The sequence below is a fragment of the Silene latifolia genome, chromosome Y (assembly GCF_048544455.1).
Source record: "Silene latifolia isolate original U9 population chromosome Y, ASM4854445v1, whole genome shotgun sequence".
Classification (NCBI taxonomy): Eukaryota; Viridiplantae; Streptophyta; class Magnoliopsida; order Caryophyllales; family Caryophyllaceae; genus Silene; species Silene latifolia.
Genome location: NC_133538.1, coordinates 308,717,317 through 308,733,459, shown reverse-complemented (window position 1 = coordinate 308,733,459; position 16,143 = coordinate 308,717,317). Strand labels below are relative to the sequence as shown.

Below are 16,143 nucleotides of genomic sequence, written 5' to 3'. Positions count from 1 at the left end.
CCGAAGGCATGACGTTGTAGAAGTATATTCCTCTTTCAGACATGAACGTTGTCTTCTCTTGATCTGCTGGATCCATCTTGATTTGATTGTAACCACTCCAAACATCTAGGAATGTCAACATTTCATGTCCAGCTGTCGCATCTACCATTGCATCAATGTGTGGCAGCGGGAAGGGGTCCTTAGGACATGCTTTGTTGAGGTCGGTGAAGTCCACGCATATTCTCCACTTCCCGTTCTTCTTAGATACTACCACCACGTTTGACAACCATTCTGGGCACTTCACCTCTCTTATCTTATTTGCCGCTAGCAGGCTGTCTACCTCCTGGTTTATCACCTTATTTCAATCAGCTGCAAACTTCCTTCTTCTCTGCTGGACGAGCTTGCATCTTGGGTCCACGTTGAGTTTGTGTGTTATGATAGATGCATCTGTCCCTATCATGTCGTCATAAGACCATGCAAAACAATCCATGTTGGTTTGCAAGAATAAATTTAGGTGTTGTCAGAGATCTCCCGTGCACCCAGCCCCTATTAACACGGTTCTTTCTGGGTGCAGCTTGTCCAGGTTGACCTGGTCCAACTCCTCGGCTGGAGGCTCAACGTATTCTTCCTGGACATGCTTCTTCTGTAATTGCTATGCTGGAGGGCTAGCTATGCACTTTAACGCTTTCTTGTAGAAGCCTCTAGCTTCCTCCTGGTCTCCTCGTATTGTCTCTACTCCCCATAGCGTGGGGAACTTTATGCATTGATGGTATGTTGAGGGAACTGCTTTCATCAGGTGCAGCCTTGGCGTTCCAAGAATAACGTTATAGGTAGAGGTTCCATCTATGATTAAGTACCTCACCTGTTTGTTGGGTCCTCCCACGTAGGTTGAGATTACTATCTCGCCAACTGAATTGGCCGTCTCTCCACTGAACCCCACCAGCAGGATGGTCTTCTTTTGCAAATCTTTCTTGCTGAACCCCATATTTTCTATGGTTTTCAGCATGATCAAATTGACCGAGCTACCAGTGTCCACCAGGACCTTCCTAACTGTAAAGTTGGCCATTGACAAAGTTATGATAAGTGCATCGTGATGTTCCTGTCCATCATGCACATCCCCTTCGTCGAAAGCTACAGCAGGTAGGTCATTGTGAGAAATCCTGCAAGAAGTTTCTGGTCTATCTCCCTTAGTCTCAGTGGCACGCCTTTTGACTGCTGAATATGTCAATCCGCTTAAGTCTGAGCCGCCTGTTATCACGTTTATTATCTTGGTGCATGTAGGTGGAGCTGAAGGCTTTGCGGAGCCTACCTTATCCTGCTGCTTGCCCCCACGTGGTAATAGGTGGCTCAGTTCTCCTTGCTCATACATGCGTCTGATCTCCCTGCGTAGTGTGTAGCAATCCTCCGTGTTATGTCCAATGTCACGATGGAACTCGCATTTTTTCTTGCTGTCCTTTCGCCATGCTTGTCCCTCTACTGGTGGCTTGGGCCATCTTACCCCGTCTCCCATCTCTCTGAGTGCTTTCAGGATTTCTCCGACGCCAGTTGTGAATCTATATTCTTCTAGTGTGGAGAGTTGCTGATTTTCTTCTCTATTGTCGACCCTGTTGACTCCCCTTCCATATGGCTTGTATCTTTCATCCTTGTTGCTAGTGGGTTGCTTTCTACCTGACTTCTTCATGGCTGATGTGCTGGATACGCTTGGCGTACTTGGTATACTGGCTCTGGCTAGGATATCTTCTTCTAATCTGATCGCTGCTGCTGCTTTCTCTTGCACCGCCTCAAAGCTATGACAAGGGTGCATAGTTAACTGCTTATACAGGTCAGACTCATGGTGTAGGCCCCTTATGAAGGCTTCCAATACTGTTGACACGTCACATTCCCGTACTTCAACCTTCTCATTGTTGAATCTAGTGTTGTACTCTCCATTGGTCTCACCAGCTCCCTGAACAATTCTATACAAGTCTCATGCGTGCTTCTGCGGCTTAGTGAATTCGTTTATCAGGTCGACAAACGTGGATATTGACCTGTTAGGCAAGCTTACGAACCATTGGAGTGCTGGCCTCGACAGTGTGGATCCAAACCCCTTACACATACAGGCTTCTTTTACATGTCCTACAGCCGTCACTGTCATCATTTTCTGCTTGTACTGGCTCATGTGGTCAAAGGGATCTGTAGTGCCGTCAAAGAAAGGCATGTTTGGATTTGTGAATCCCTTTGGCATGGCAACAATGGATATGGCATCCACAAATGGCGAGTCAGCATAACAGTCGGGTGCCACCTTCTCAAGTGGAGGTGGCAATCCCGAGACTCTGCTCAGCATCTCCCTTAGCTCCAGGTACTGCTGATTGGTCAGGCTTCCTGAATCCGGGATTCGTCTGTCTGCTACCTGCAGATTTGGAGTGTTGTTGCCAGGCCGAATTCTCGAAGGTTCTGATGTGGCGTGGTAGCTGATGGGGTTGAGGTCATGCACGTTCCTTGATGCCAGCTTACCTACGGGCTACCTGCGGATCCTGCACCAGAAGTCTGGTTAGTTACTACGAAGTTATCAACTGGAAGGTTACCTGGTTGTACTTCCACGCGGCTGGCTGACTGCCAGCTGTCTGGTGTGAGGTATCCTAGGCCGTGTGGGGTTATCCTTTCTTCTGTTGATACTGCTGTTAGATCCAATCTTCTTACCAACTCGGCTGGTATCCGTCGAAGTTGACTCCTGCTGCTTGATGCCCCCTGGGTAAGATCTACTACCGGGGTCCGACCTTCATCCCCCGTGCTTGCTTGTATGTCGGACTGCTGCTTCAAAAAGTCTATCTGCGCCAAGAGTTCCCTGTCCCTCCTTCTTGCTTCAGCTTCTGCCTTTTTCTAGTCCTTTCGCATATCTTCCACGACCTTTTGAAGATTCTCCATACCACTGAGCAGGGTTTGTGTTGGACTGGGTGGCGGGGTAAGGCCTGTACTTGTTGTTCCCCTGTCTGATCTGGGTTGAGCCGCCACATCAGGAGTTCTAGGAGGCAGAGTGACTTTTGTCACGGATGCGGTTCTTGGAGTGTGTCCGGGGGCCCGAGTTTGTGCCGCTAATGCTGGATTCTGAACTAGATTAGGTGGTATCGACGGCTGACGGCTCCCTGACATGGCTGCTGACGTTTGCTTGTCCATTATATGTCTGGGTAATCACTGATTGACGACCACAATGCCCCACGGTGGGCGCCAAACTGTTTTGGTAAGTTTTACCGAATTAGGTTATGTGAGGTCAATGCGGTCTTACTCGTTGCGTATTGATTGTATGTTTGTGTTTAATTTTAAATAAAGGAATTAAGTACGTAAATAAAGGTTGACACGTGAGATTTGGTGACGCGGAAAACCCAATGTGGGAAACGACCGCGGGAAGGGACGGTACCCTTCCAAGGATTGCACTAGCTTGTTAATATGAGGATGAGTACAATTGAGACGGAATGTAAATCTAGCTAGCCCAATATGTTGTATGTATGCGTGAGATCTTCAATGCCCTTCCTTGATTGCTTATTTGGCTATTTATAGGGTAGGAACTCTAGATATGTCCTACCTCGTTTATGGTAAGAAATATTACTCCTATCACAACTCTTTCCATAAACGAATCTTCCTCCTCCATTCTCCCTAATCTCCCTGAATTCTCCCTAAGATCTCCCTGAAAACTTTCCAACACACGAGATTCCTTTGTCAGCGGGCCTTTTCATTGTCGCATGCTTCTCGGCCCAACCCCTTAGGCGGATTCCACCTGCTTTTGGGCTTCTCGTGATTGACCTACCTCCACGGCCCATCTCTTCAGACGGAACCAAGTGGGCTTGCCTCATATTAAGCTAAGGTGCAAATTTTAGCCCAAACAGTAATTATCTAAATACAAAACAGGCCGTGAAGTTTACGGGTTTTAAACTAAAACTCTCTTATGCCTTCATATTCCACTTGTCTTATGGTATAAATATGATCTTCTCTAGGCCATTTCAATTTAACAACAATTTGAAAACCAAAAGACTAAAGACATCAACTTTTGTTACACCCTTTAAAAAACGTCTCAAATATATAACCAAATTGTGTTTGTTATTGTACTAAAAAAAACCATAAAAATCCCATAAAAATGGAAGTTTCTTTGAACTCCACAAATTACATGAGCAGGCTTGGCTCTTGTAGAAATAATAATCATTCACATTCTGAAGAGAGCGGCTGGACTTGGTACATAAATGACTTCATGGATGCCCATTTCGAGGTTCGAGACGATTCATTCTTTGCTCCTGGTTATGAAATATCTTCCATAGTTTCTGATAATTTGATCAAGAAGAAAAGAACCAAAGACACACATGTTGATCATGACTTGGAAGATACGGCTTGTTCTCCTAGTTTTAGTCCTCAGGTATTAACATAACATATACTTACTAGCCAAATCACATATTTCGATATGACGGATTGACGGTCTCTTAATAATCTTATTATCAAACGTACCATTTAAACGTAAACAATATAAACATTCAAGTTTTTTCGTGGTGATGAATTAATCTTGAGTAACTTGACTTTATTTTTAGGGGTTTAGTCTTTTTTTTTTTATGAACAAAAAAATGACATGTTTTAATTAATCTCAATATTTATATAATTATATCTATATGCTACTCCGTATATGGTAAGGAATACAATGCTAATTAATTTTGCATTTGACATTATTGTGCATGCATACATTAAACTCCACTACTCCCTAAGCATTATGCATGCATAATCTTATATATATATATATATATATATATATATATATATATATATATATATATATATATATATATATATATATATATATATATATATATATACACTAGGTATCATCCGCGCTTCGCATGGCCTGTTTGAAAATTCTTATTATTATAATTGAAGAAAAATATTAGAATTGATATATGAGAATTTATATTTTTAGTTATAAATAGAAATAGATTAATTTTTTTCAAAAAAATTAGTTTTTTTAGGTTTAACATAAAAAAAATACATACTCCATATACATGTATTATAAGTAATAAGCTTAGTTTGTTCTGCGTAATCAATGTTTTATAAATAAGTATACAATGATTATATGACGATAATAATTAGAAAAAGAATTATCTTTTCTCTCTTTCTCATGTATTTTATCACGCAAATGTCTAATATCATTAATTTTGTAGTGAATATTCATATGGATGTCATACCACATGGCACATACATTCTCGTTACCATATTATCTATGTCCACTTGAGCTCGTGATACGTTCTTCTATTTAGTATGTACATACATAAACTTTTGCGATAAATTTTGCTATTGTTAAAAAACATACATGTCACATAATATTTTTTATATATTTTTCATTATGTCGAATTTCTTTTACTCTTTCCCATATACATCGTACAGATTTTAGTAATATTTAATATTATATTAATAAAAATAAAATGTATTCAAATAATACAACAATCAACATTAAGTTCTTAAATTATATCATTTAACAAAACGTTATTTTTCCAAATCAATTCATAGTTGTTCAAAAGGATGTTACAATTTCATGCTTCTTTTTTTCATTGTTCTTCATGTATAACGTATAATGCTTATGTATCAAATATATAGGATCCAACATATTTATAAGAAAATTGTAAGTTTTTTTTTACACAACTATAAATAATGGTGTTTAGGACTTTACTTATAAATAAAATAGATTGAACTTTTTCTCAAGTATAATTTTTTGAGGTTTAACATCAAAGTATTTTAAAATACAACATATAAAATATTTAATAAAATGCATTCGCTATCACTGTGTACATACATAATCGTTATCACACTTTTTAAGCCCTCAAAAAATCTTATATATATTTACATTTTAGAATTTTTATTAAAATATTTTTTTTACTAAATTTAAAATCAAATAATCGTACTTATAATACTCCCTATCTTCTTTTTTAATTGTCATTCTTACTTTTCGATACACTCAATTCTCTTTCAATATCTCTCAAAATATATAAAGAAATATATTGAAATGTATACTCATATTAAGGCTCTATTCGTACAGAAATTTATGGTGTAATTTTTATAATTTTTCAACCAATGTATTTTTTTAGAAATTGAAGTCAAATTCTCGGCTCGTAAAATGAAAGCGTCAATTATTTAGAACAAATGGAGTATAATTTAATAAAGGGTTTTTTGATAACTACTACCTTTGTACTACACGGTTTTAAGAACTACTACCAAAATAATTTTCGTTTTAAAACTACTACCTGTAAGTTTGATTTTTTTTAAAAACACTACCAAATCTCATCCAAACCCAATAAAACACAATTTTAACCATTTATTTTTGAATTTTCATCTTAAGTTGTAAACTTTATCCCTTTAACACTACCAATACTACCGTTTGCCAATCATTTTTGGGCAAAATCACTTTAACTTAGCTTAATCTAATTCACCTCTCTAACGTAATTAATGTAAAAAAAGTTGCTTAAACATCATCAAATTAACTAATTTAAGGGATAAAATTAACAACTTAGGATGAAAATTCAAAAATAAATGGCTTAGATTGTGTTTTATTAAGTTTGGATAAGATTTGGTAGTGTTTTTTAAAAAATTCAAACTTATTGGTAGTAGTTTTTAAGCGGAAATTATTTTGGTAGTAGTTCTTAAAACAGGGAAATACAAAGGTATTAGTTATCAAAAAACCCTTTAATAAAAACCGTAACATTTATTAAACTATAATTAAAACTTTGCTGAGATTTATGCAGTATTTATTATAATTACAGCTGAACATTAAATATAAACATAATAAATGTTGTACAAATCTCAGCAAAATATTAATTATAATTTAATAAATTTTATTATAAAATTACATTAAATAATGACGATGATTTGATTATAAATTTATTAAAAAATTATTTTGATAAAAATTATAAAATGTAAATAATTACGTTCATTGCGAAAAATGCTTCAAATTGGGTATAGTTTTCATTATATTAATTGAAATATTTTTGATTTGTAGAGATGATTAAAGTGAGTGTCTCATAATGTTTTATGTTTACATAAAAAGACATTTTGAGAAAGTTATAAAACTTAGACCAATAAATCCTAAGAAAAATATATTTGGAAGAGTCATTGTATTTCTTAAAACCATAACTTAAGGAAAACTACTAAGAGATAAATTTTTATGTAGGAATGAAAAAAAAATATTGCGAGAAATTGAATATATATGAGATTTTAATAGGTTTAAATAGCGTGATAACGAGTATGTGTACGAGTATGTATGTACACAGTGATCGCGAGTGCATTTGAATAACCAAAACAAAAGTAATGATTATTAAATAACATAGTATTATAAACGACATGAAAAAGTAGAAAAAAACGTTACATTTTTCTTTAATATCTTCAATTAAAATATGTATACGTCAAGTATAAATATTGATTATGACTAGCTAAATATTACTTTTAGTTAAATATTTTATATATTATCTTTTAAATACTTTGAAGTTAAACCTCAAAAAATATTATTTGAGAAAGTTTAACCTATTTTATTTACAGGTAAACTCTTAAACATCATTTATAGATAGTTGTTTAAAAATACAAAAGGTGCAATTCTTATAGATATTTTTGACACATATCACATGCAAGACACAATCAAAACATTTGAATAAGTCGAGTTTGAACTCTATATGTTTGATACATAAATATCACACGTTATACATAAGAAATTAAAAATTACATAAAATTATATTCACATCATTTTGACAAATATTAATTGATTTGGAACATAACGTATCGTGAAATGATATAATTTGAGAACTTAATGTTGATTGTTCCATTATTCGAATAAATTTTATTTTGATTAATATGATATTTGATCAGTCACAAAATAATTTATAAAATGTTGATCATGCATAATTAATTATCACTTATTAGTTTTAATTAAAATTGTATGTATTTTATTTTAAAACATTGAAGTTAAACCTAAAAGAATTAAATTTGAGAAAAATTAATTTATTTTTATTTAAAAGTAAAAATATTAAAGGTCATATATAAACTATGTTATTTTTCTTCAATTATAATAATAAAATTTTAAAACATGTCACGGGAAGCGTGGGATACTACCTAGTGGAATAATATTAGCACACAGATTGGTTAACATTATAATTGTATCTCTTGTTGCCTTACAGGGAAAAGACATTGACATGAAGCAAGCTGAGGAAGACATTGACACTAATAGCATATAAAATATTCCTTAGAATATTTTTGTTATGCTGCGTATATTTGTAAATATTGTAACTATGCTTAGCTTATTTCTTGGGATTGAAATCCCCTAACTTAGGAATAGATTGTTTTGGTCTTCCTAGAATATTGGGTTGACAAAACTAACTAAGTTTGCTATATATTGTACGCCATGTATCTGCTAATGATCAAGGGAAATCATTTCTTATATGGTATCAGCTACCAATCCCGATCCTCTCTTAATCTTCCGCTACTCTCTCCTTCGATTCAATCTCTTTCTCCTCTGTGCTCTTAGTCGACATATCAAAATGACAAATGACGCCAATCCAAAATCCACTTTTCATCCCGCTTATTCGGTTTCCAATATCAAAAACTACGTCCCTATCATTCTTGAGGCCGAGAATGTTCACTATGCGTCTTGGGCATAGCTTTTTCTTAATACCGCTCGTGCCTTCGACGTTCTCGATCATGTTGCACCTCCTAAAGATGCCGTGCTTCAAAAAGATGGTCAGTGGGATTGTCTTGATGCTATCGTCAAACAGTGGATTTATAGCACGATCTCGCTCGACCTTCTCCACACCATTCTTGAACCCGGTCTCACTGCTCAAGCCGCGTGGGATCGTCTTAAGGACATCTTTAATGACAACAAAAATTCTCGGACCGTTTATTTGGAGCAACAATTTACCAGTACCCACATGGATAATTTCCCGACCGTGTCCGCCTATTGCCAGAAACTCAAAATGATAGCCGATCAATTGGCTAATGTTGGCTCGCCTGTCCCGGAAACTCGCTTGGTTCTGCAACCAGTCACACACCTCTCTGCCGGTTACAGCAGTGTGGCGACGCTCATTCAACAAAGCGACCCGCTACCCTCATTCTACAAGGCGAGGTCCATGCTTACTCTCGAGGAAAGCCGTCTTGCCAAAGAATGTCCTGACACGGCGCTGCTGTCCTCTCAAACTCCCTCTGCCGACACCAATAATAAGGGAAACAATAAGAATGGTAATTCTAATAACAATTACAAGGGCAAAGGTAATCGACACAACAACCGAGGTAATTATCGAGGTAAGAATCATGGTGGTGGTTCTAATTTTCATGGTGGTGGCAATAATAATAATAATGGTGGTTATTCTAATTCCAATAATAATATTAAGCACAATTCTCGCGGTCACCAGTCCTCTGGTTCTGGTGTGCAGCAGCCGTGGACCTGGGTTCCTCTCTCACCCAGGTCACCGCAGCCACCTCCGTGTCCGTACCCCACCGCCGGCTGGTCGGCTCCCACTGCTAACCCATCTGCAGGTATACTCGGCCCTAGGCCGCAGCAGGCTTTTATTGCACAGTCGTCATTCACTTCTCCGACGCCGGGTGCTTTCGTCCCAACCAACATAGCTGCTGCTATGCAATCCCTAAATTTACAGGGGCCTGATGATGGATACTACATGGATACCGGGGCTTCGTCACATATTCAATCCTCCAATGGTACGCTCTCTTCCTATTCTATTTTGAGTGATAACCGTCACATAGTCGTTGGCAATGGTACTCTTATTCCAATTAGAGGTCTCGGTCATGTCAACCTACCCTCCCCTCATCATAATTTAATTCTCAAAAACGTATTACATGTTCCTAATTTGATTAAGAACCTTGTTTCAGTTCGGAAATTTACTATCGATAACAATGTCTCGATTTCGTTTGACCCGTTTGGTTTCACTGTGAAGGATCTCAATACGGGGAAGCCGATAATGCGCAGTAATAGCACGGGTGACCTCTACCCTCTCCTACCACCTCACCATTCCGCCACTGCCAATCCCACTGCCTTGCTGGCCGCGTCCTCTTCAACATGGCATGATCGCCTTGGCCACCCCGGCAACGCCATTTTTAATTCTCTTCGTCATAATAAAAATATTGATTGTCGTCCGATTAAATTATCATCCATTTGTCATTCGTGTCAATTAGGAAAGCATGTTAAACTCCCTTTTTCCGATTCTATGTCAAACACTCTTAGTCCTTTTGATATTTTGCACACCGATTTATGGACATCGCCCATTCGTAGCTCAATGGATCATAAATATTACGTGTTATTTTTAGATGATTTTAACAATTTCCTTTGGACTTTTCCTATCAAACAAAAATCACAGGTTCACTCCATTTTTACCACTCTTTACAACATGATAAAAACACAATTCCATTACTCAATTAAAACTGTCCAATGCGATAACGGTAGAGAATTTGATAATATATCCTTTCACCAATTTTTTGCCAAATTCGGTCTTCTATTTCGTTTTTCATGCCCTCACACATCTGCTCAAAACGGTAAAGCAGAACGCAAAATTCGCACAATAAATAACATCATGCGTACCCTTCTCCTTCACTCTCACATGCCGTCCTCTCTTTGGCACCATGCCCTAGCCATGGCCACTTATTTACATAACATCCTCCCTAGCAAAGCAAACAACTACGTCTCTCCAACCTCGAGTCTTTACTATCGAGAACCCTTTTATGCTCATCTACGGACTTTTGGATGTCTATGTTACCCTCACATTCCCCCTTCTACAATTCATAAACTCGCCCCCCGTGCTATTCCTTGCGTATTCCTCGGCTATCCCGACAATCATAGGGGATATAAGTGCTTGGATTTACAAACTCGGAAAATTATTGTTGCTCGACATGTCACTTTTGACGAAACAATCTTTCCATTTGCCATAAAACCTAAACCACCTGTAACCATACCCACTGACCCCACGCCATATATTCAGCAACATTTATGGCCTTCATCCCTGGACACACCCTCCCCCGTGTCCGCAACAACCGAGACTCCCCCTCAGTCTCCCGTGCAGCCTCCCTCCCCGACACCTGACATGGACCCTCCCTCCCCGACACCTGCCACCAAAACAATCTATTCCTAAGTTAGGGGATTTCAATCCCAAGAAATAAGCTAAGCATAGTTACAATATTTACAAATATACGCAGCATAACAAAAATATTCTAAGGAATATTTTATATGCTATTACACCCCCGCAGTCGAAGCGGGAGGAGGACGGATGCTGAGACTGGATCGAAAATCGTCAAAAAGAATTTTAGGTACGCCCTTAGTGAATATATCCGCAAATTGATAGCGTGATGGAACATGTCGGACTATAACTTCACCGAGAGCAACCTTTTCGCGCACAAAATGAATGTCTAGTTCTATATGCTTGGTGCGTTGATGATTAATCGGATTACCAGATAAGTATATTGCAGAAACATTATCACAGTAGACGAATGTCGCCTTTCGAATAGGGCAATGCAATTCCAGCAATAAGTTTCGAACCCAGCAGGATTCGGCGACGACGTTGGCAACTCCTCGGTACTCTGCCTCGGCACTGGAACGGGATACCGTCGCCTGTCGCTTAGAAGACCATGAGACCAAATTGTCTCCCAAATACACACAATACCCGGAAGTGGACCTCCGAGTGTCGGGACACCCACCCCAATCGGCGTCCGTATAAGTAACAAGAGTAGCAGCATTGGACTCGTTAATATGTAAGCCATACTGTGAAGTGCCTTTAATGTACCCTATTATACGTTTCAAAGCACCATAGTGAGCTTCCCGGGGATCATGCATATGTAAACATACTTGTTGCACTGCGTAAGCTATGTCGGGTCTCGTAAAGGTGAGATATTGAAGAGCGCCCGCGAGACTACGAAACAAAGACGGGTCAGCCACAGGTGCACCAGCTTATATGTTTATGTTTTGATGATGTCATGGTGTTTTATATTTTATATACTTGTTGCGCGTAATCGTTTGTCTAAGTGTTTTAGAATCAACTTATCTAATACGAGCAACAAAGAAGATTGTGATGAAAGTATAAATTGTTCAAGCCTCTATTCAAGATCAAACGATATGAAGATTCATTCAAGATTTATGTGAAGACGAAGTCCGTCTAAAGATTAATCAAGCTTGGATGATGACGTAGCCTATACTCGAAGATCTCCCTGAAGATTAGAATAGTATAGGTGATTATCTCGTAATGATAACCAAGAATGAGTTTCTTGAATTGGTAAAGTTATAGCTTTGCAGCTATAACACTACTAGTAAAAGAGCTCAATGTTATAGCTCTCCTACTATAACATTGAGATGCTGAGTTTATTATACACGACTTATAACGTTTCAAAATTGTTTTGAAATTTGTTTTAAAGTTTATTTTAAATGTTTTGATAAAAGTATTTATATAATAAAGCCCGGTTTAGTGCGGAGTTCGGTTTTATGTTGAACGTTGACTAGTGGTCTTGTTGGGTCAACTTATGAGTTGGACAATGCTACTAATTAGGGTTTCAATAAAGCCTCTCTTAAAACCTAAATTCTAACTCATATATTGAGCTAGGGTTTGCACGACTCACGAGGCATATGAGCCGTGACATCTCGTGTAACCTAAGGTGTATTTGGTAAAGATTTTATTCCATAATAATATATTTACATATCTTATATATCTTACTTAATATATTTGTTTATGATAAAAGATATTCTTGTTATAAGAAATCTTATTATATCTTAGAATTTATAGAAAAGATAATATTTGAATAATTTATATTCTATCTTTTGGAATATTCTTTATTATCTTTTAAGGCTTTTAGGAAAGAAATAATAGAAGATATGATTTGTTAACATATCCTCTTTTATTCGGCCATTAGGGTTTTTGTAAACCGAGTTGCCCTACTCTTTCCTTCCTATAAATACTTTACTCTTTACAACATCTAAAATAGAGACCTTAAGCATAAAAATTAATTTTAGTTTTACGAAGCAAACTGTGTGTTTTCAAGCAGAAAAACCGTTTTGTTATTGTTGAAAGGTCGTGTGTTTTAAACTCGTTACTCGTTCTTATTGTTATCGTTATAAGATAATTGTGCTTAGTTGATTTCATACTTGTTCATTAACGTGAACCTTTGCAAGAATCATTAGTGCTTTCTTATTAGCGTAAGTTAGACACTCGAGTATTTAGCGGTACTCATTGAGTTACAGCTAGAGTTAGTTGTACGAGTTGGGTTAGTAAATTTGTAATCCGTAGAAAGGTACTAAATTTATTAATCGAGAATAGTGGACGTAGGTTTCGACTTGTGAAACGGAACCACTTCAAAAACCGTGTGTCTCCTCGTTCTTTCGTTCGTTTGTTTATTTCGTTTTACATTCACTAGTTGATTAGTTAAAGTTTAATCAATAAACTTTAAATAATCAATTACATACACATAATCTAAAAAGCTTTCAAAAGTTTTCAATTCTCAATTCACCCCCCCTCTTGAGTATTTTGGATCAATAGACTCTTCAATTGGTATCAGAGCCTCATGCTCTTGATTGCCTAACCGCAAAGTGGCTAATCTATCTTGTTTTTCATTTATCTTATCGTTTTATTTTCCGCTGCCTATCACATGATAAATGGATTCCAAATATCTCAAGTGTCCCGTGTTTGATGGGAAGAATTATGGATTGTGGAAAAACATGATGACTGACTATGTGAAAGGTCACCATTGGGAGTGCTGGAGGATTATCCAAAACGGACCGCACAAAATTCTTGTGGCATCCGAGGAAGGCACTACCTATGAAAAGAAAGAAGAGGACTATGTCGAGACCGACTACAAGAAGGCCAAAAAGAACTCCAAAGCAATAAGTCTCCTGCAAAACAGAATGACTTCTACAGAGTTTGATCGGTTTTCTTCATGCTCTACGGCCAAGGAGATATGGGATGGGCTTGAACTAGCTTATGAAGGTACTTCCATTGTTAGGAAGCACCGAATAGATTTGCTTATGCAAAAATATGAGCTATTCATTATGGAGCCTAATGAGTCCTTAGATAGTATGTCCGCAAGGTTTTCAAGCATCATAAACGAACTGAAAAACCTAGGTAGGAAATTCAGTACTGAGGACATTGCTAGAAAGGTTCTCAGGAGCCTGACTAAGAAGTGGCGTGCTAAAGTCAGTGCAATGGAGGAATCACTAGATCTTGAAAACCTATCCTATCAAGAACTCATCGGTGCTCTTATGGCCCATGAAATTACTCTTAACAAGGATGACGCTGAACCAAGCCGTAATAAGAGTATGGCCTTAAAGAGCGAAGAAGTTGACTCTGAACTAGAGGATGAAACTGTTCTGTTTGCACGCCATTTCAAAAATAAGATATTTCAAAACAAACAAACAAAATCATCCTTGTAATACCCCGTATCTTATATAATCGATTAAACGGAAATTATTATATATTAGTTATTATACATTTCATATTGGTTGCATCGTAATATCGTGAATGTTATTAAGTCGGGTTTATATCGTATATGTTGAGTCGGGCTACATCACATTTTGTCTTTTGGGTCAAGAATCGTATCACCTAGGGATGGCAATGGGTAGGGTCTGGGTAGGGTCCGCCTAGACCCGGACCTGACCCGAGATTTTTTCTTTGGACCCGTACCCGACCCAGACCCGCAAGGGTCTAAAATTTGAGGACCCGTACCCGGACCCTATGGGTAAGGGTAGGGTCTGGGTCTACCCGCGGGTCCGAGTTTCAGCCACTTTAGTAACAAGATTAACAGCTATAGCGTCTATAATATAAAAAAAAAAAATCATACTACTTTAACATTATGAGTTTATTAATCTGCCGTTAATGGTGGTTGTCGGTCGCCGGCTATTAGAGAGGTGGTTTCCAGTCGCGTATCAGTGATGTGGTGGTGGTTTTCTTGTGTTAGTGGTGGAGTGGTGGTATTGTTAGAAGAGTTTGGTTGAGTTTTATCACTTTATGGGATGAGGGAAGAGAAATAGACTTTAGTTGGGTTTCTACAGTCTGCCAGTATGAATTCAAAAAATTTGTAATTTTGATTTTTTTTCTTTAATAAAGGGTCTAAGGGTCGGGTATGGGTCTCATAACTTAGACCCGGACCCGGACCCGAAATATTTTCTTAAGACCCATACCCGACCCATACCCATTGGGTCTGAAAAAATGAGACCCATATCCGACCCATTAGGGTCCGACTCTCAGGGTCTGGGTCGGGTCCCCGACCCACTGCCGTCCCTAGTATCACCCATCTACCCATCTACATTTACCCGATTACCATACCCGTTTAAACCATTTGCCTTACCCGGAACAAGTAACCATCATTTACCCTAAACCTAATCTAAGAGCCGCTCTCCCTCTCCCCTCTTTTAACAGTTGAGTCATTTCTAATTTCATTTTTATCATTCATAAAACCATTTCTAAACCTAGGGAGAGGGAGAGGAAGAAGAATTGTCGAGCCTTTCATTTGATTGAAGATTTCTCATCGATTCCAACCTAATTCGATCTCCCTGTTTATAAGTCGATTTCATTCCATTGTTTATACTGTTTTAAATGTTCGTCTTCAAAACGTTTGAAAAGAGAGTCCTATTTATTTGATGTCTAGTTTATGCATATAAAATCTCATAGTCAAATTCTTTATGGTTTGTCCTAGGTGATTTATTTATGAACCTGTCGCTGAAAAGTCCGCGAATCTGATTTGGTTGTGGAAAATGAATTGAAACCCTAATTTTTATGTCGATTCAGTTATGAGGCTTTTTCATACATCATCTTTGTATAGTCTAGATGATAATAGGATTTGGAATTTCTGATAAATTATGTTTTAAACTCGTTTTATGAATCAATACTTTTTATGCGACGGTTTCTGTCCGATTTTGGAAATCAGTCTGAAAACCCATGATAAATTTGGAATTTGAGAAAAACACGTTAGATATGATTTGTAGCTAAGACTCATGGAGTTCCAATCCAATTGGCCTTGTATCAATTTGATTTTTCTAGAATTAGTTATGTATTTTATTCCGAGTCTGTCATGTGCTGGAAAATCAGGAAAAATCGTGTTTGTCCTTTAAGTTGATATTCCTATTAAGTTATGATGAGTCTAGGTTATGTGCATGATTATTTGATTGAGTAGGTGGTAATTATACATAATTATGTT

General features: G+C 37.5%; 2 protein-coding genes across 2 annotated transcripts; both read left to right on the top strand.

Annotated features, from left to right (window-relative positions):
- Window positions 1-4,087: 4,087 nt before the first annotated feature.
- On the top strand, window positions 4,088-8,204 carry LOC141631136 (vascular-related unknown protein 4-like). Its single transcript, XM_074443847.1, has 2 exons — window positions 4,088-4,360; window positions 8,148-8,204. Exons 1-2 carry the CDS (start codon window positions 4,088-4,090, stop codon window positions 8,202-8,204), a joined length of 330 nt encoding a protein of 109 aa, XP_074299948.1.
- A 735-nt stretch (window positions 8,205-8,939) lies between these two features.
- On the top strand, window positions 8,940-9,949 carry LOC141631135 (uncharacterized). The gene is made up of 2 exons (XM_074443846.1): window positions 8,940-9,678; window positions 9,915-9,949. The coding sequence occupies exons 1-2, from the start codon at window positions 8,940-8,942 to the stop codon at window positions 9,947-9,949; spliced, it is 774 nt and encodes a 257-aa protein (XP_074299947.1).
- Window positions 9,950-16,143: the final 6,194 nt, after the last annotated feature.